Source organism: Camelina sativa, chromosome 10 (assembly GCF_030686135.1).
Source record: "Camelina sativa cultivar CO46 ecotype springtype chromosome 10, ASM3068613v1".
NCBI classification, from domain to species: domain Eukaryota; kingdom Viridiplantae; phylum Streptophyta; class Magnoliopsida; order Brassicales; family Brassicaceae; genus Camelina; species Camelina sativa.
The window spans coordinates 1,436,089-1,454,505 of NC_141889.1; the positions used below are offsets into that span (position 1 = coordinate 1,436,089).

At 38.2% G+C, this 18,417-nt stretch overlaps 5 protein-coding genes and 2 pseudogenes across 7 annotated transcripts; 3 read left to right on the forward strand and 4 right to left on the reverse strand.

Annotated features, from left to right (window-relative positions):
- The first annotated feature begins 970 nt into the window (after positions 1-970).
- Positions 971-3,116, forward strand: LOC104719949 (uncharacterized; annotated as a pseudogene). The gene is made up of 9 exons (XR_015569049.1): positions 971-998; positions 1,287-1,378; positions 1,535-1,606; positions 1,725-1,841; positions 1,929-2,009; positions 2,051-2,123; positions 2,413-2,468; positions 2,556-2,683; positions 2,785-3,116. The product of XR_015569049.1 is annotated as an uncharacterized LOC104719949 (transcript).
- A 56-nt stretch (positions 3,117-3,172) lies between these two features.
- LOC104716430 (uncharacterized) lies at positions 3,173-5,412 on the reverse strand. Its single transcript, XM_010433805.3, has 5 exons — positions 4,963-5,412; positions 4,438-4,680; positions 4,263-4,349; positions 3,994-4,123; positions 3,173-3,889 (listed from the first exon to the last, which is right to left on the reverse strand). Exons 1-5 carry the CDS (start codon positions 5,241-5,243, stop codon positions 3,401-3,403), a joined length of 1,230 nt encoding a protein of 409 aa, XP_010432107.1. The 5' UTR covers positions 5,244-5,412; the 3' UTR covers positions 3,173-3,400.
- A 1,499-nt stretch (positions 5,413-6,911) lies between these two features.
- Positions 6,912-9,022, forward strand: LOC104719951 (pre-mRNA-splicing factor SLU7-B-like; annotated as a pseudogene). Its single transcript, XR_015569107.1, has 4 exons — positions 6,912-7,253; positions 7,372-8,439; positions 8,533-8,636; positions 8,750-9,022. The product of XR_015569107.1 is annotated as a pre-mRNA-splicing factor SLU7-B-like (transcript).
- A 178-nt stretch (positions 9,023-9,200) lies between these two features.
- On the forward strand, positions 9,201-11,739 carry LOC104716432 (nuclear pore complex protein NUP58). Its single transcript, XM_087470057.1, has 6 exons — positions 9,201-9,631; positions 9,761-9,875; positions 9,972-10,448; positions 10,536-11,043; positions 11,192-11,232; positions 11,389-11,739. The coding sequence occupies exons 1-6, from the start codon at positions 9,312-9,314 to the stop codon at positions 11,425-11,427; spliced, it is 1,500 nt and encodes a 499-aa protein (XP_087326183.1). The 5' UTR covers positions 9,201-9,311; the 3' UTR covers positions 11,428-11,739.
- LOC104716431 (methylesterase 9) lies at positions 11,321-13,177 on the reverse strand. Its single transcript, XM_010433806.3, has 3 exons — positions 12,447-13,177; positions 12,112-12,249; positions 11,321-12,023 (listed from the first exon to the last, which is right to left on the reverse strand). The coding sequence occupies exons 1-3, from the start codon at positions 12,798-12,800 to the stop codon at positions 11,742-11,744; spliced, it is 774 nt and encodes a 257-aa protein (XP_010432108.2). The 5' UTR covers positions 12,801-13,177; the 3' UTR covers positions 11,321-11,741.
- Positions 13,178-13,362: 185 nt separating this feature from the next.
- On the reverse strand, positions 13,363-14,721 carry LOC104716433 (methylesterase 9). Its single transcript, XM_010433809.3, has 3 exons — positions 14,064-14,721; positions 13,841-13,975; positions 13,363-13,707 (listed from the first exon to the last, which is right to left on the reverse strand). The coding sequence occupies exons 1-3, from the start codon at positions 14,418-14,420 to the stop codon at positions 13,426-13,428; spliced, it is 774 nt and encodes a 257-aa protein (XP_010432111.1). The 5' UTR covers positions 14,421-14,721; the 3' UTR covers positions 13,363-13,425.
- Positions 14,722-14,921: 200 nt separating this feature from the next.
- Positions 14,922-17,508, reverse strand: LOC104719952 (L-ascorbate oxidase homolog). Its single transcript, XM_087470058.1, has 8 exons — positions 17,249-17,508; positions 17,034-17,143; positions 16,678-16,948; positions 16,478-16,577; positions 16,018-16,363; positions 15,575-15,940; positions 15,414-15,492; positions 14,922-15,302 (listed from the first exon to the last, which is right to left on the reverse strand). The coding sequence occupies exons 1-8, from the start codon at positions 17,396-17,398 to the stop codon at positions 15,102-15,104; spliced, it is 1,623 nt and encodes a 540-aa protein (XP_087326184.1). The 5' UTR covers positions 17,399-17,508; the 3' UTR covers positions 14,922-15,101.
- Positions 17,509-18,417: the final 909 nt, after the last annotated feature.

Sequence of the window (18,417 nt, forward strand, 5' to 3'; positions counted from 1 at the left end):
ATTTTCTTATCGCTACTTCTTTTGGTTCACTTGTTAAATTTGTTTGGTTGATAAAAGGTCAGAGCTGGCTTGTGTACCCCTAGGCCAGTTGCATTAAAGCGTGCTGCTGATATGCCTCCTCTACTTACTGATCAGGTAATTACTCAATTTTTTTTTTTTTTTGACAACAGTAATAGTCAATTGAAGATGTGTGTTGTTGATTGCTTACTTTTCCTGTTGTCAGCGTGTCCTTGATGCCCTTTCCCCTTCTGTTCATGGCGGAACCTGTGCCATTCCTGGTGCTTCTGGCTGTGGGAAAATTGTGATCAGTTAGGCACTTTCCAAGGTAGGTTGTTACACTCTGGGTTTGTGCCACTTAATAACTGGATATTTTGAATTTCTAAAACTAATTTGTTCTTGAAATTTCATGTTAATTGTCACATATAGTTTCATATTCTCTTTTCGTTTTCAGGCTGTTGCGGTTGAAGGAATCATGCCAGCTAATGCAATGTTTTTCTAGCGAGATCCCGTACAAGTTCGACGGCCCAAACTCCTTCAGTTTCCATCTGCTTACAGGAGACACCATTCCCGCAAGTTTGTAAGAACACCACACCATTTGTACTTACTGGCATTGCTAATCCTGCCTTAGCTCAGGTTCTTTCTTACCTTCGTACTTCTTCCGTAGTTTGAAACGATTAGGAAAAAACTGATTTGTGATCTTGTCCTTGTTTATTCCATTGGATGTTTTTACTCTTGCTGTTTGGGAGAATCAAAGATTAAACGTTTTGCTGATGGTGACATCTATGTTCAGCTGCCAGAGAGTGTAAGGTGATGTGATTTGAGTTTGTCACTTGTTTCATTTCGGTGGCCCTATTTACTTTCTCGTTGATGGCTAACAGACTTTTCAATTTTTTTGCAGACTCAAGGACATGAATCTATTGCAGCCAAGCTTGTGGCATATTTGACTTAGCAGGTGAGTTAGAAGTCTGTAATGGTGGACGACATGATTGACACAGCAGGTGAGTTATAAGTATGTGCACATATTATATTTCCGTGTCCATGCATGTGATCATGTAGTTTTCAGCTTTTATTCATTTATGTCTCAAGCTAGATCAAAGTGCTTACTAAACTTGATATTTTGAATTTGATGTATGCATAGTAAAATTATTCTTGAAAGAATTTTTTTATTGTATTTTTTTTTCTTGAATTTGATGGTTTTGAAGAAGGGACAAGTTTTATTGCTTCACTGAATTTGTTAAGGCATTAATTGTATACTAAAATCGTCTTTTTGATCCTTATATATGTAGGGAACCCGGAGCATCTCCATCTTCAGCTTCAGTTTCCTCTACAACGTCAAGGTATAGAAGAAGTCCATCACATAAGACTCCAGCTCCAAGAGGTGGTGGCGTTGCAATGGCAAAGAACACTAAAATGCTGCTACAATCCCAAAACCTGTGAAATAATCTGGAAATGTCCACGGTCATAAACACAAACAATGGTGATGTAGGTGAGTGTTATTGTTATGCTTGTCATCTTGTTTCCCTTTTTGGTGCAGTATGTGGAAACACACTTATGCTTAATTATTGCAGCTGGACTTGATGGAGCTAAACAAGCTTTACTGGAGATGGTTATATTACCACCGGCAAAACGAAGAGATTGGGAGACCAGTGAAAGGTAAAATTTGTAAGTTTGGTTTTTTATTGATCTTCTCCAGTGTCATCTTTTGTAAAATTTCTTCATTTCAGGTCTGCTTCTCTTTAGGGCCACCTGGAAATGCAAAAACAATGCTTGCCAAGGCAGTAGCTGTTGAGTCAAATGCCACGTTTTTCAATGTCTCAGCATCTTCTTTGACTTCAAAATGGGTGTGTACTTCTCTCACTGTCTAAGGCTTGTTGAAATATTTTTTTACAATTCAAACTGACTAACTGATTTTGCTGTACTGATTCCAGGTGGGTGAGGCTGAAATGCTAGTTAAAAAGCTGTTTCAAATTGCAATATCCAGGCAACCTTCTGTGATATTTACGGATCAAGTATGTACTTTTTCCCCTTTCCTGTCTTCTAAGTTAATTAGGCAGGGAGGCCCTTCTTACCTGAGCTCTGGACAATAATACCATATAAGTTATATTTGACCGAAGTGTCACTTGGTGGGTAGAATATGTTTTACTCTGGTTCACAGAGAGAGAGTATAATGTTAACAAGGTCGATCAGTTAGAATGAAGCAAGCAGAAGGTTGAAATCAGAATTCCTTATCCAGTTTGATGGCGTGACTTCTAATCATGATGATTTGGTTATTGTCATTGATATGATTCCAACTAATTTAGTCTTTATCGAACCAAATGTTCACTCTATGTGCATCTCTGAGTATCAGTTGGGCTTATATATTCTGTTTTTCCTTGCCCTAATCATTTACTTGGATGTAATGTTTATTTGCAGGAGCTACTACTAACAAGCCACTGGAGTTGTTGGATGATGCAGTGCTTAGGAGTTTGGTAAGAACATTATCGTCACCAGGATTTTCATACCCACCAGTTGCTAAGGAAAGTATCTGATTATATCCATTTTTATCACTTTGTTAGGTGAAGAGAATGTATGTACCATTGCCGGATTCGAACGCGAGAAATTTGACTTTCTAAAACTAAACTGAAGAGGCAGCCTCACTCTTTATCCGGTAGCGACATTGATAAAATCGTCAGAGAAACCGAAGGCAAGTTCTGTATAAGAAACACAGATTAGTTATTACCAGTAGAAGTGTTACAGTTTCGAGTCAAGTAACTAATAAGCTTAGTAAACTTCCTTATTTTACAGGTTACTCAGGAAGTGATCTCCAAAGTCCAAGCATTGTGTGAAGAAGCTGCAATGATGCCTATCAGAGACTCAGTGCAGATATTCTTACCATCCAAGCAAATTTAGTATGAAACCACTAAGATATGATGGTTTTTGGAAATCGATGGCAGTGATTGAGGCTCAGCTTGAGTAAAAAGCAAACGGGAAGAGCTTGAACGTTGGAACTTAGAGTTTGGCTCTAATTAAGTTCGTTATTGGATTGTTTGTTTCTATATAAATGGTGGAAAGCTAAGAAACAGAACAAAATCAAATGTTTCGACTCTTCATCAAATAAGAAGACTGGTAGATATTAAGATGGGTCGGTAAGGGGATTCTCTAGTAGCACACGGGACACGGCCCTGTGGTACTGTGAGTGAAGCTTGTCTTTATAAACCATGCTACTTAACATCCATTACATGAGATCATCACCAACAGCAACAAAACACAAAATTTGACAAGCCGTCAAGTGCTTACATGATCCATGTTTACTCCGATAGAAAGTTAAAAAAAGAGCTTCAATTGTGATGAGCCTGATCATACAAAGACAGGTAAAAGCAGAGTTCCATCCATATAGTCTTCTCAAACTTCTCTCTTCCTTTCAAACTTGACTCTTACGACGCTGTCTCAGTCTTCCACCGATACTGTTCGGGTTTGGTTCAACAGCCAGTTTCCTCTTGCTTATGTTTTCTCGGTTCCCTTTACATTGAGCCTCAAGGTTGATGATCACAGGAGTTCCTGGATCCATCTCGTTCACATCCAATGCCTTGACACCACCGCCTAGCACTTGAACATCATTCACTGAAGTTTGATTGTCCCCAGAAGACAAGAAGCCCAATGACTTTCTAGCTGAATCCGGATTCTTGTTTGTGCCATCCTCATCATTATCAACGTCTCGAAGCCCATCAGTAATCGACAGAAGGAGATGATCGTCTTCCGCAGGTTCCTTTGCTTCTTTGAAAGAAAGCGATCTCTTTGCAGAAGCTTGATTATCTTCAGCGGCATCAGTTTCATCATCCTCACTTGTTTCAGACTGCTTGTTGGTTTGAATCAGATAATGTGCAACAGACTTGTACCCGAGTTTAAGTATCTGACAACAAAAAGAAGTCATGGGAAAAGCCATTAACTTTTGAATGTATCCAAGGAATCAAAATCAGATGTTGCACAATGGATAGAATCATCAAAATTTGCTACCTTCCTGTAAGCTGCACCAGTTGGGAGCCACCCTTTTTGTGTACGACATAAACTGCAGTTGCAGATCCCGCGACAGACTGGACAAATCCAATTCACGTTTTCCAGAGCTTCAAGAACATGTTCTCCATATCTGTTCAAACACCAAAACAGAAATTGCAAACATTCAGGACAAATCCTCGTTTTACTGAACAAAGCACGATACTCTCAATTGCTAACTAAATTCTCAACAAAAAAAACAGACAAGGTTGGTGCCATGAAGGCTACTGTACCTCATGTATAAACAATCTCCACAGAATTGACCTCGGACGGATGGATTACATTCGCTGCATTTGGTATGATAACCGAGGGTCTTCTGCCTGCAAAATCCGCAGGAACACAATTGCCTCAAATCTAACAGAATGAAGCTACATTTTTTTCAGAGTTAAAATAGCCAATTGCACAAACCTGCACTGGTGGCAAGTCTTTCCTCTAACAGGATCATAAATGCGTTTCCCATCTTTGTCGTAACCATCGACAAAAAGCTCCCAAGTTCGTTCAGTGTTACCTAGCAGTTTCTCATGTTCGTCAGTGTAGATCTCTGGCCTTACTCCTTCTCCTACCCACATAACAATCTCATCTTTAGAAGCTTTTTTACCCCTCTTCACTTCAGGTTCCTCAGCATAGGTAACTGACGTAGCATTCTTCAATCTGTGAAGACCACAAACAGTATATAAGTGGGATAAAAATCCCTAATTTCTACTGAAAAAAACCCTACTTTACTGTTGAACAATGAAAACAGAACACAGAGATTGAAAAACGAAGATATTAACTCGGGGACCTCAGAGTATGCTTCAATCTGACGAAACAATGACAAAATAACGAAATGATAAAGCCTGAATTCTACTCAAAAACCCTAAATTTCTCCAAAAAAAAACCCCAATTTCTGCAATGTGAATAAAGAAAAATCGAGAGAATTCATGAGATGATTACCTTGAGGATCGTCTGGTGGAGACTGAAGAAAGCTGAAGAGGAGGAGTGTCTCGGGGGGATTTACAACCGTAACGCCTTTTGGCTGGTCGGGTATCGGATTTGAGTTTGAGGGAGAGATCTACGATTCCGAGACTCTTCATCCTCTGAAGATTCTCCTTGATCCTGTCTTCTCTGCATTTCTCGTAGACGGAGGAGACATTTGGGTCTCCTCCTCCTCCGACGGTTGGATTAGGGTTTGTGGTGGGAATCGAACATTTAGCTCTCGTTCTCAACGTAGGCATTATGACCTGATTTGAACTGATTTTAGTTTCAAAGTTCTCTTCTTTCCTTCTCTGTATCTCTTTGGATCTCTAGAGAAGAAGAAGAAGAAGAAGAAGAAGAAATGGTTTTCCCAAGGTGAGATTTTTTTTTTTTTTTTATTTATTTACTTTAGTGAGTGACTGACTGACTGAAGAGGAACAGCAACGGTCGGGTTTATTTACTCTTTTCAAATTCAAATTTTTTTTTTTTACCTTTTTACTATTATATAGGTAATTGGAATATGGTAAATCAATTACCATAAATATTTATCATGCATAATTTCATACAGGCATACAGCTGTAAAATAGAACTAGGTATTAACCCGTACTATTTGCGGGAAAAATCGATTTAAATAAAATTTTATGAGTAAATTATTATTTGAGATTTAAGATTCGTTTGTATAAAATAAAATATGTAAGTAAAGTTATTTTCGTTTATTTAAATTTGTGTTTATTTTCTATAAAATACGTTTCACCCATGAAATAATTAAACTTGGAAAAGAATTTTGAGGTGGTGTAGAAAGTTTTGATGTCTTTTTCTATTTCTAAATATCAATTTCACGTACTTTTTGTTTCACATTATTATCTATATCACTATACCATTAAATAGATAAAACAATATTTTTAAACTAATTAATTTAATTTAAACTAATCCTAAGTTTAAAAATGCAATGAGAAAAACGATAAAAGTGATAAATAAATAAATAGTTTTTTCTCTTGTTTGTGAAATGTAATTTACTTTGAATAAGTAAATAAGTTATGAAAATAATAATTAAATATATTTTCGGATTTAATAGTTGATTAAATCTTTCATATTTAAAAACTAATAGAAAAAATATTGGCTCATAATATTCTAGTGACATGTTTATGTAAATAACAATGAAAAGTAAGGATATTTATTAAAAAGATTACATGAGTTCTGTGAGCGCTACACATCAGCTTTTTTTGTGAGAGTGTTTCTTTTTTAATATATAGGGGATTAGAATATGGTAAATTAATTAATTACCATATTTATCATCCAGCTGTAAATAGAATTGAAATATGGTAATTAATTACCTATAAATATTGTTTAATTATTACTAATATCATTATTTTTTAACCATGCATAAATGTGATTTTTGCCTAATTATCTTATAAATATGTATTTTGGTATTTTACATAATTTTGTTCTGTTGTAAAAAATAATAATTTACCCTTTTTCAAAAAAAAAAGTAAAATTAATAACTTTTTACACAAGATGATAGCAAGAGGTGTTATTTGGGGTCTTTGGGCTTTCAAAAAAAATGATGAGTTTTCTAAATAAATGGGCCTGTAAGAAACCAATAACGGCCCATAGTGATCAAATCCAAATTTGTGTAACGAAGGATTAGCCGCCATTCTTTTTTTTTTTTTTTTTCCACAGATTTCGCTTTTATATATAACGATCGCTGCTTCTTTCTTTCGTATTCTCTTCTTTTGATTGAGTCGAAGCTTGACGATCGTAATCACCATGGCTACAGCTTCAGGTACACCACGATTCCTTCAATTTTTTGTTCTACAAACCTAGTTCTTGATTTGGCTGTTAATATACGTTGGTGATCAAGAATCTGGATTCTATGAGCAAGTTAGGGTTTTGTTTTTACTGCTCTGGTGTTGATTAGATCCAGTTTTATGTCTCAATTAAACTTATGTTGGTGCTTTTGCTGGTTTTCGTCTATGTTTACAATTACAAGTTCCTTCGTTATTTCTTTTCAAGTAGTATTAGGGTTTTGTTATTGTTCTGTACTTAATTGTATTTTGTTCAGTTTTTGAATGTTTGCTGATGTATATGTTTCTATGGGATCTGCAGTTGCTTTCAAGTCTAGGGAAGATCATAGGAAGCAAATAGAATTAGAGGAAGCTCGTAAAGCCGGGCTTGCTCCCGCTGAGGTTGACGAGGATGGAAAAGAAATCAACCCTCACATTCCTCAGTATATGTCATCTGCTCCATGGTATCTCAAGTCTGAAAAACCCGTAAGTTCAGATTCTTCCATGTTTCTTTCATCACTTGCTTTCTCTCTGCATTGTCTCATGTTGTTGTGTTAGAACATGCATACTGAATACTCTGTTTTTCTCTCTGTTGTGTTTACAGAGTTTGAAGCATCAAAAGAATTGGAAAGTTGATTCCGTCGGTCGCAAAAAGATATGGTATGATAGAGGTGCAAAGATCCATCAAGCCGAGAAATACCGTAAGGGAGGGTGTAAAAACTGTGGCGCAATGACGCACGATGTAAAAGCATGTATGGATAGGCCTCGCAAGATTGGAGCAAAATACACAAACATGTACATTGCACCTGATGAGAAAATCGAGAGCTTTGAATTGGACTACGATGGGAAGAGGGACCGGTGGAATGGTTATGACCCTTCATCTTACCGTCATGTGGTGGCTAGTTATGAAGCAAAAGATGAGGCACGAAAGAAGTATCTCAAGGAGCAGAAACTTAAGAAACTAGAGGAAAAGCTTAACAAAAACGGTGGTGATGGTGCAACCAGTGATGGCGAGGAAGAAGATGACGAGTTAAGGCCAAGAGCTTGGCCACTATTTCATCAAAGTATGTATAAGGCCAAGAGCTTGGCCACTGTTTCTATAGTGATTATCTCCCTGAATCTTGTATAGTTGTGCCTTATCATGTATCCAGGGAGATAATCACTATAGAAACAGTGGCCAAGCTCTAGATTTCAAACAGCTAAACGTTCATTCATGGGAAGCATTTGACAAGGGACAGGACATGCATATGCAAGTGGCTCCATCCCAAGCTGAATTGCTCTACAGGAACTTTAAGGCTGGAAAGGACAAACTCAAGTCTCAGACAAAGCAAACAATCATGGAAAAGTATGGGGATGCAGCTACAAGAGATGAAATTCCTATGGAGCTTTTTCTTGGCCAAAGCGAAAGACAAGTTGAGTATGACAGAGCAGGGAGGGTTATAAAAGGCCAAGAGGTGGTAATAATTCCCAAAAGTAAATATGAAGAAGATGTTCATACTAACAATCACACAAGTGTTTGGGGTTCTTGGTGGAAAGATCACCAATGGGGGATACAAGTGTTGCCAGCAAACCATTCGCAACAGCTATTGCACTGGTTCTGCTGGAATCGAAGCTGCAGAGGCGTCCCTTGATCTGATGAAGGCTAACATTGCTCGCAAAGAAGCTTCTGAAGGTTTGTGTTGTTGACTTTGCATTTTTTCCTTCTATTCTCTTACTCTGTTATTGCTTTTTGTTTTGTAACGCCATTGACATTTTTGGTTATCAGAGAGCCCAAAGAAGGTTGAAGAGAAGAGAATGGCCACATGGGGAACCGATACTTCTGAAGATTTGGAATTGAACGAGGAGGCACTAGCTAATGCTCTTAGAAAGGTGAAAATAGATGCCATAGTTTCAGTTCATATTTTTCTCTCTTTACCCAAGACGTATACGGCAATCTTGGCCCTGCAAGATTTATATCTGACGTATTGTTTGTTTGTGTGCAGGAGGATTTGAGTAGGAAGGAAGAGAAAAACGAGAGGAAGCGCAAATACAATGTGGAATACACCAACGATGTGACTCCAGAAGAGATGGAAGCTTACAGGATGAAGAGAGTTCACCACGAGGATCCAAGGAAAGATTTCCTCGGCTGATCCCTTTTTCACCATATAACCTGAAGAAACCTTTGTTACGTTTTCATTGTTAACAACAATTACTATTCCTCTCTGGCCACACAAAGATTCATCAGTATACAAACATAGGACAAATTATGATTTAACAACACGTATAAAAGAAACTACAGATAAAATTAAACTTTTTTTTTTTTTCATCAAGTTGTGTTTATAAACTAATCTGCATAAACTAGTAAATGTTTCCTTTTTTACAAAAGAACCCTCCAAGTTTGTTAAAAAGTGGAATTAAGACTATTAATTTATCAATTTTCTATCCCGTCACCACTTAAGTTTTTAACGAGAGAGGGGGGGGGGTTTTGAATCTTTTGCGCAACTCCAAATCGTCGCCGGCGAATAGAAACCCTAGATTTGATTCGCCGTCGGTTTTATCAAAGCAATGTCGTTCGGTAATATGTTCTCTACCCCACAGCAACAGCAGACGCCTCAGCCGCTGTTTCAAACTCCGCAACAGACGTTTCAGCCGCAGCAGAGCGGTTCCTTCTTCTCGCAACCCCAGCAGCAGCAACAACCGCAGCAAACGTCGTTGATTCAGCCGCAACAGTTCCAGCAGCAGCAACAACAACAACTACAGAATCAGCAACAGCAGCAGCAAGTGCAGCAGCTGTATCTCTTCACCAACGATAAAGCTCCGGCCAATTACAGTACCAAGTGGGCCGATCTTCATCCCGATTCTCAGAAACTCCTGCTTCAGATTGAGTACGCTTCTCTCTTTTTCTTATTAGGATTTGCTTTAGAGCTTAATTGTTACAGTTCTTGTTCAAATCTTGAAGAACATGATGTTGTTAGAGTCTTTTGATGCCATGGCTATTGAATCTTTATCTGTAGAGAGAAGATATTGGAGCATAGAAGTGAAAGTCAGAGATTAGATCAGTGTAGTCGACTTTATGATTCTTCTGTATCCAGTGAAGGGTTCGAGTTTGATGCTAGCCGCATTGTTCAGGTTTGTGGATTATTCAAGTTTTTATTGCTTGCTTCCCATGTTCTTCTAGTTAGCTCAAGGTTTGTATTAGAGCTTTTGTGTGTTTAACTTTTGTAGGAGCTTGGTGGGATTAATACTGCCATGGACAGACAAAAAGCTGTTCTTCATGAGCTTATGATTGTTGCCAAAGATATGTTGCGTAATGCAGAGATTGCAGTTCGTTCTTTTATGATGCAACAGCCAAGATTCCCTCATTGGAAGCAAGGAGGAGGAGTTGTTACTGTTGGTTCTCAAACATCTCAGGCGCAGGGAACAAATCCAGCTCCTGCTTCCGCTGGTCAACAACAAGCAGTTACTACAACGGTTCAAGTTTCTGATTTTTACCGTGGGATTCCGAAGAAACCAACTGTTTTCCTACAGCAAACTGTTGTTAGGTTTGAGAAGTATCTAAACGAGTGCCGGCAGTGGGTTGAAGAGCTGGAGCAATTGCTCGCCTTGGATTCTGACAAGTATAGTAGACATGCTTCCCTTTTAGAATCTCTTCCAAAAGTCATGTCTAATGTTCATGACTTCTTTGTTCATGTCGCTGCTAAGGTAAACTGCTAAACCAAACCTCTAGTGTAGAAACCCTTTTTGAAATCTGTTTAACCTTTTTATTGGTTTGAAATTTGTTTTGTTCAGGTAGAGAGTTTTCACCAATATATTGAATCAATGAGAACATCGTATCTTGCTGACCAGCGCCGAAGAGGAGAATGCCATGATCCGTTTCTTGAGGCTGATCGAAGGGAAACAGCAAAACAGGAAGCTGCTGCCAAAAGGGTCCACCCAACTCTGCATCTACCTGCTTCTACTGCAAGTATACAACCCTCAACACAGGTTGCTGGGTTGATTACGAGTTCAGCAACTCCTGGGGCTTCAAATGCTCCACAGCCATCTGCAGCTGTTACAACATCAAACCCTTCTTCAGGAGCTGGTTTTTCGTTTCCCAACACACCTGCTTCTGCACCTTCGTCTTCTCTCTTTGCTACACCATCTTCTGCTGCTCCTGTCTCGTCTTTGTTTGGACCATCCCCTACTCCCGCACAGACGCCAGTATTTGGCTCTTCCCCAGCTTCTACATTTGGTTCCGCTCCATCTTTGTTTAGCCAGACAACTCCATCACTTGGTGCTATGCCTTCACAATTTGCAGGTACATATGCAGTGTCTATTTCCCTAATTCTCATTTGATATAGGTAGAGTTGGTATCAGGATTTGTTCTTGTCAGAATATTATCGAGTCTTGTTATTTGTTGATTTGTTCTTGTCGTAATTTCAAGTTCTGTTATTTGGTCCCCGTAGGTACTACAACAGGATCAGGAGCCAGCTTTAATTCTATGACAGTAAGTACAATTTTCGGTTTTAAAACTCTCAGTTTCATCTGATATATTTTGCTATATCATTATGCCTCGATTTAACAACTGCATTCATTGTGCTTCGTTCAGTCACGTCCTTGGAATATTGTCTAAAACTGAACTTCTTTTTCTCTCCCATTGCAGAAATCTTCAAGGCCAAAATCTCGAACTACACGTCGTTAGACATGGGATGTCTCAAAGTTCCATCCCTCAGCCTGTGACAACAAATCCTTTACATGGCTTGAATTCATCATCTTCACTTGGTGAAGTCGAGCTTGGTGCAAGTCGAAGCAGATCCGCATTCTCTTATGCACCAGTTTGTATTTGTGGCGTTATTCATTGGATTGATGATTGAATGCTCTCAAAAGCACTATCTTAATACATCATCTTGACAATGCTATTGTTGTAGAAATGAGTTTTTTTGTTTTCAGGAATCTTATTCATATAAATAGTCATACACATAAGTTTGCTACTAATATTTCACTGATGACCTCATATTACGCGTATTTATCAGCAATCTTTAGCAGACGATCACACAGTTCGAGTGGCTTGGAGAACATTGGCATATGATCTGCATCTTTGATCTCTATCACTTCTTCAACAGGGAAGTTATCGATTATCCATCGCTGGAGCTCTTCGGTTAATCCCTTGCCCTCTTGGCATACAATGTACACACGAGTAACTGAACCATATCCTTCCTCCGTGAAGCTTCCTGTACCCGTCAGGTTTCTGGTAACCGCCGGTCCAACTCTCACCAATGTTTTGGCCAATTCAAAATCCTAACTTAATCAACAAAAGATTCATCAAAAACGTCCCTTGTAGGATTTTGAACCGGAAAAAAAAAACAGAGTATTTTTTGAGTCTTACTTCGACTGGAGAAAGTTGATACATCTTCTTGGCTAAGTACTTAGTTCCAAGAAGAATAGTGGTTAGAGGACGATCATTTGTCCTATATGTCCCAAACTCCATATTCATCCGGTCTTCTTCCAAAACACTTCCGAGATACTGCCATAGTATAGTTGCACCAGGTTAATTATTAGTTCAATCCTCCTTTATATTATGGCTAGTATTTACTAAACCATATTATAAACAAAATACAGAGAGAATAATATTGTTCTGTTCCAATAAAGTGATGACAATACATAAGCAATTCCCAAGTTAACCATTTCGAAATCAATATAATTAATCGGTTTCTGATGTACCTTTTCGAAAACGTAAGAAGGTGGATTCGTTGTGTCGGGCATGAAAGAGGTAATGAAGACAGCAACAGAGATCTTACTAGGAAACATGTCCGCTGCAAGAGCAACCGATATCCCTCCAAGGCTATGCGCGACCAGGACAACCTTTTCATCCGAATCAAGCGAATCAAGAACCTCAAGCAATGGTTTAGTGTAATCCTCCAAAGTCTGAATTTCTTCCAGTTTGCTCATGTTCAAACCAGAAGCCGTTAGATCAACAAGGGTCACACAGTGGCCTGAATCTTCCAGCACCGGCTTGACCTTGTACCAGCACCACGCGCCGTGGCAACCGCCGTGAACAAGAATATAGTGCTTCATGTTCTCTTCCTTACTGATTGCTTCTTTGTTTGCTTTCTTCTATTATTGTGGTTGTGTTTGTGGTTCTGCATTTATGGTTGGGGACAACAATTTCAAATGTCACTTTCCAATAATGGTTGGAATAGTTAATTTTTTGGACTCGTTAGATATAAATATAACAACCTCGTGCCTAAATTCAAAGTTTTTTTTCACTAGGAGCAAAAAGAAGTCGTTGTGTCCTTTTTACATTACAACGACTAGGAGCTGATATAGTGTTAAACCAGCACAGGGTTATGTTTGTTTAGTGTAGGTGTTGTGTTCTTGAGTTCCACCAAAGATAAAAAGCCAAATCCTATTTACAATTATTTTGTTTTGGTTGAACTTGAATGATGGAATGTGATAGTATCGTAATGGAATTGTGTTACTATTTTCTTCAGTTACGTGTTGAATTGGTTTGATTAAATTTTCAATGCTTCGTCTACTCATCTGGACATTAGGTGTTATTCTTATAAAATCTTCTTTTTTTTTTTTTAATTCTCAAAAATCTTATTTCATATTCCATATAGGATATACATACTGTATATTCTTTAAAAGACGATCAGTCCATTTCATAGTCCATACAGGATATACATATAGATTCTTTGTTTTAGGCATATTTATCAGCAATCTTAAGAAGACAATCACACAGTTCAAGTGGCTTGGAGAACATTGGCATATGATCTGCATCTTTGATTTCCATCACTTCCTTAACCGGAAAGTTTTCGATAATCCACCGTTGATAATCCACACTTAAACCCTTATCTTCTCCGCAGACAATATACACACGATTGATCGATCCATATCCTTGCTCCGTTAAGCTCTTTGTCCCCGTCAGATTACTGGTTATAGCCGGTGTAACTCTCACCAACGCTTTGGCCAATTCGAAATCCTAACAATCAACACAAAAACAAAAAAAAGATTCTTCAAGAAAAAGTAAGGTCACCAATTGGGTCAATACAAAATCGGATAAATTCTTTTGTTTTTTGTTTTAGTAAGAAACAGAGCATTTTCTTGAGTCTTACTTCGATAGGAGAGAGCAAATACATTTTCTCCAAGTACTTAGGTCCAAGAAGAACAGTCATTAGAGGACGATCATTTGTTCCGTAGCTCCCAAACTCCAAATTCATCCGTTCTTTTTCTGAAATGGTCCCAACATGCTGCGTTTCCAACCACATCTTAAAGTTTAAACGTGACAAATAAAAAAAAAAAAAAATCGTTTCTATGTGAATATTGTATCCTATGTACCTTTTCGAACACGTATGAAGGTGGATTCTTAGTGTCGGGCATAAAAGAAGTTACGAAGACAGCCGCAGAGATTTTACTAGCAAACATGTCGGCTGCAAGAGCAGCTGGTATACCTCCGAGGCTATGCGCGACGAGGATTACTTTATCATCGGAGCCAAACGAGTCAAGAACATTGAGCAAAGGCTTAGCGAGATCCTCCAAAGTCTGAATCTCTTCTACTCTGCTCACGTTCACACCAGAAGCCGTCAGATCAACAACCGTGACACGGTGGCCCGAACGTTCCAGCAAAGGCTTCACCTTGTACCAGCACCAAGCGCCGTGGCAGCCTCCGTGAACAAGCACATACTGCTTCATCATCTTTTTTCCTTCTTTAGTGAGTGTCTCTTTTTTTTCACTTTTTGGAGTGTGTGTGTGTGGCTGAAGTGATGATTTATCCTATTTATAAATAGTAAGACTTGTCGACATTATCGATGTCTTTGTATTACAAATCAACCACTCTTGTGTTTTGTGGTGTATAAAATTAAACGTCGTTTCCAACCACATCTTAGCTATACGAAACGTCTTTGTCAGGTGTCAAAATAAGGAAAAGAAAACTTTTTTTTTTCTTTTTTGTCAAATAGGAAAAGAAAACTCAAATCCATATATTGTTCAGTGAGATAAAGTGGAATTCTCATTGAACCACAGAGTGAAATGTTAAGTAACAAATCCAAAGAGTGCATTTTTAAGTAACAAACCCAAAGAGTGCATTTTTTAAGTAACAAACCCAAAGAGTGCATTATTAAGAAACAAACCCAATGACTGCATTTTTAAGTAACAAATCCAAAGACTAGAGATGAGAGTTTGGAAGAAACAAATCACTAGACAAAATAAATTAACTTTTTCCTTAATTTCTTATTTGGTCTGTTTACTGGAAATGTCAATGAGCTTTTTTTTTCCGTTTGGACTACGTTTTGTATATTCCACTCCACTTAATCGTAGTTGTGACCTAATTCAATAGTAGAAAAGATAACAATAACAAATGTGAAAATTTTAAAAAATCTAAATGGGGCGTTTCGCTTTGCCGCAATAAAGAACGTTAAGAGGCGGTTCAGCTTCAGTGTAGAGAGACTTCTCATCGTTCCAAACACGAACGTACAGCTCTTGTCCTAAATACCTCCTTGACCATATCTGTGACCTTAGATTCCACATCCCTTTGTTATCCAATGACACCAATATGCTCGTCCACGATAACGGATACACCTACACACACCCAACCGCATGATCAACCAAGTTGTAACGCTTCTACTCCAAGTTATTTAATAAGATTTTAATCATTCAACTTGTTACTGACAAAGACTATATATTACGTACCTGGAAAGTGTGTCTTGGAACAGCATCAACCAAGTTATAACGCTTCCTCATGGTCACGTTCCATGTCCCTGACCCGTATCTGACAAATAACGTTCGAATTATAATTATGAATAACCGGAACCGGTTTAGATAACAGAGGGCAAGGTAAGGTGCTTGCTTACCCAACCGGATATGCGCTAGTGCCGTCCATGTGCCAAGACTGAATTGATCTTTCGTCGTTTTGGAAAACGATTTCAACGAACTCATGAAGCTCAACGTCGATAACCGATGTACCAAAGTGAGCTGGTCCGATCGTAGGAGTGCTAAGGATTGTCTTGAAATCGAACACGCCCGAGATGTTGTACCAATCGGCAAGTTTCAACGGTGTTGTTGGGTTGATGTACGATATCCGGTTTACTGTGTACCGAAGCTTCCCATTGATCATCGTGGCCGCATTGGCTAGGACTAGAGTTCGGTTTATTGGTATCGTACCGTAATGAAATGATCCTTGTGGGTTTGGCCTTGCAGCATTTGCCGTCAAATTCATCCTAATAATATTCAGCAAATTAAAATTAGAGAAAATCCACAAAAGATTATCCGGTTCGGTTATGTCCGGTTTAAATACCTGATGGTTCTTGCTTGTTTCATGGACCAATGGATATGGTAAGTAGGACCAATGGGGAGGGGACCATATGCAGCGTTTTGGGAGCCTAGGTAACGGAGACTCGCGGTTGTGGTTAGTACTGGTTTTGTAAACCGGGTTGATGCCACCATGAAATAGTCCCTCACAGAAGCTTTTAAAGTGACCAAAACGGTCAAGGACTGGCCAACGTGGACGTCAAGCGACTCATAGCTCTCCTGAAGAGTGTGAGCACCTTCTACTTCAATGAGGCTCATTGTGTGATTTTGAATCCTAAAATTTATCGATGTCGCTATACCGACATTCGATATTCGGAACTTGTATGTTTTACCTGAAGATATACAAATGAAAAAATATACAAATAAATACATATCAGAGACTAATGCAAGACCATATGGAGAATGTAAAAAAAAAACATCTTGATGGATTTATTTGATGACGTTACCTTGTTGTCCGGTAAATACTAGACCTTTAGAAGCACCATTGATGAGAAGAGCATCAGGAAGAGGAAGAGCATAGCCTGCATCAAGACGCTTTCGCAAGTCCTAGTGATCACAATAATTAATAGTTAAATGGTATATAAATCAAAACTTTACGTTGACCTTCAAGTAGTCTGAAATGTTTTTGTGTGGGTATATATATTACCTTGTGGCTCATTTTAAACCAGTCAGAGACGAGGAGGGTGAAATCGCCATCTGGTGTAGCGTAAGGAGTGGTAATGACGGCTCTCTGGTTAACGTTGAGAGCACCAAAAGCACCCCTGGCTCGGTGCATCGACGTGGAAGCGAAGTAAGTGTAAGTTCCGATCTGATCTTTAAGTTGAAACTGGTAAGTCCAGTTCGAGTTTGGTTGGATAGGACAGTTTGTTCCCAATACTCCATCTTGCCACGATGTCCTCCTCTGCTTCACTCCGTTCCTACACTTATTACAAACCGGTGTTAAAGATTTCATATTCGTCTAAACCGCAATTAGCTCAATCGGTTATATAGTAACATGTATACCAAGTGATGAGGAATGGCTCGTCAAGCTTGTTGATGAGGTTAACAACAACATTGTTGTTTGTAACAGCTTCAATCGGAGGACCAGGGAACTGTCCATTGATAAGAATGACCTACACGTACATCATACCAAAATATAGAAAAATTACACTAATGAATATTAGTTTCTCATATATGTATAAATTTAACTTATGCAAAATAATGGTTTATATTGATACCTGTTGAGGAACACCAAGAGGAGATCTTGTTCCATAAGTGACAGTCCAAGTGTAGAACATATATGGGTCTTCCCCATTAACCAAAACAGAGCCCAACAAAAACAAGGCTCCTATGAATAATTTACATAGCAAGAGATTGGTCTGTTTCATTTTTGTAAGAAGAATAGAATGTGGTCCTGATCTCTCTCTCCCTCTGCGAGATTCAAGATCAAGAATTGGTTTTTCGTTTGTTTGTGAGTATATGCTTTGGGGTTCCACCAAAGGACAATCTTATATACACGAGGGAGTAAGTAAATGTTTGTATTTTATTAAGTTTTGTCAACGAGGACGACGTGAATCCCCATGCATCACACAAAAGCCTCAATTGCTCTTTTGCGGCGTACTTCATGCAAAATATGCTTGCCCTTGACAACTTTTTTATTTAAAATTTACGCGATATAGATATGAGATTTGTAACTATCATAGATATGTGTACTACTAGAATTACTTCAATCACCAAGTTTTCTTTGTCGGCAAGAGAAGTATAACCATTTTTAGATTGAGTAAAAAGAAGAAATTGAACCAAAAAAGTGTTCTATATTGGCCCCGTTAATTTCGAGTGAGCTGGTTCAGTGACCAAATATTAGTCTAAGATCTGAAAGATCTATAACTTGAAAAATGGTTTGCATTTGGAACTATTGACTATTGTATCTTAAACCGGTAAGGATATTACGGAGTACAAACAAATATAGTTTGATGTCAAAAAAAGTTGTGAGAATTTCAACGTGAAAGTCTTATAAGCTGCTTTAGCCTTATATTATCAAAGACAAAAAAATGATGAAGAACCTACACTAGTGAGTGTCGGTCACAATTGTATAAACAAAACGTTAAGTCAAAATGAAGAAAGAATACACCAATGCAACCCAAAATGCATTCACCAAATAAACACAATAATGTTCGTTGTATACAATAGTTGATATTATACACTAATACTTAATGCAGTTCAAGTTTTATAAAACTTTTAATTAAAATTACGGGGTGCCTTTCTAAAGTAGCCAATGACTTGGTACGAGTGCATACAAATTTTCATGGAAACTTTTTAGGAAATACAATTTTTTTGGAGTAAGAAAAGCGTGTTTTGAGACGAGATTTGACTTAGGAAGTTATGAATTATACAAATAGAATACATT

Bases quoted from the DNA above. Each gene is read 5' to 3' on its own strand.
- LOC104719952 (XM_087470058.1), bottom strand. From the start codon at position 17,398: ATGAAACAGACCAATCTCTTGCTATGTAAATTATTCATAGGAGCCTTG. The intron at 16,364-16,477 runs GTAACGTCATCA...GTATATCTTCAG, and splicing joins AGTATTTACCGGACAACAAG to GTAAAACATACAAGTTCCGA. The intron at 15,941-16,017 runs GTATTTAAACCG...GAATATTATTAG, and splicing joins AAACAAGCAAGAACCATCAG to GATGAATTTGACGGCAAATG.
- LOC104716431 (XM_010433806.3), bottom strand. From the start codon at position 12,800: ATGAAGCACTATATTCTTGTTCACGGCGGTTGCCACGGCGCGTGGTGC. The intron at 12,250-12,446 runs GTACATCAGAAA...ATACTATGGCAG, and splicing joins CTTCTTACGTTTTCGAAAAG to TATCTCGGAAGTGTTTTGGA. The intron at 12,024-12,111 runs GTAAGACTCAAA...TGATTAAGTTAG, and splicing joins ATCAACTTTCTCCAGTCGAA to GATTTTGAATTGGCCAAAAC.
- LOC104716433 (XM_010433809.3), bottom strand. From the start codon at position 14,420: ATGATGAAGCAGTATGTGCTTGTTCACGGAGGCTGCCACGGCGCTTGG. The intron at 13,976-14,063 runs GTACATAGGATA...TTGGAAACGCAG, and splicing joins CTTCATACGTGTTCGAAAAG to CATGTTGGGACCATTTCAGA. The intron at 13,708-13,840 runs GTAAGACTCAAG...GTTGATTGTTAG, and splicing joins ATTTGCTCTCTCCTATCGAA to GATTTCGAATTGGCCAAAGC.
- LOC104716430 (XM_010433805.3), bottom strand. From the start codon at position 5,243: ATGCCTACGTTGAGAACGAGAGCTAAATGTTCGATTCCCACCACAAAC. The intron at 4,124-4,262 runs GTACAGTAGCCT...GTGTTTGAACAG, and splicing joins GGAGATTGTTTATACATGAG to ATATGGAGAACATGTTCTTG. The intron at 3,890-3,993 runs GTAGCAAATTTT...TTTTGTTGTCAG, and splicing joins CTGGTGCAGCTTACAGGAAG to ATACTTAAACTCGGGTACAA.
- LOC104716432 (XM_087470057.1), top strand. From the start codon at position 9,312: ATGTCGTTCGGTAATATGTTCTCTACCCCACAGCAACAGCAGACGCCT. The intron at 9,876-9,971 runs GTTTGTGGATTA...TAACTTTTGTAG, and splicing joins ATGCTAGCCGCATTGTTCAG to GAGCTTGGTGGGATTAATAC. The intron at 11,233-11,388 runs GTAAGTACAATT...CTCCCATTGCAG, and splicing joins CCAGCTTTAATTCTATGACA to AAATCTTCAAGGCCAAAATC.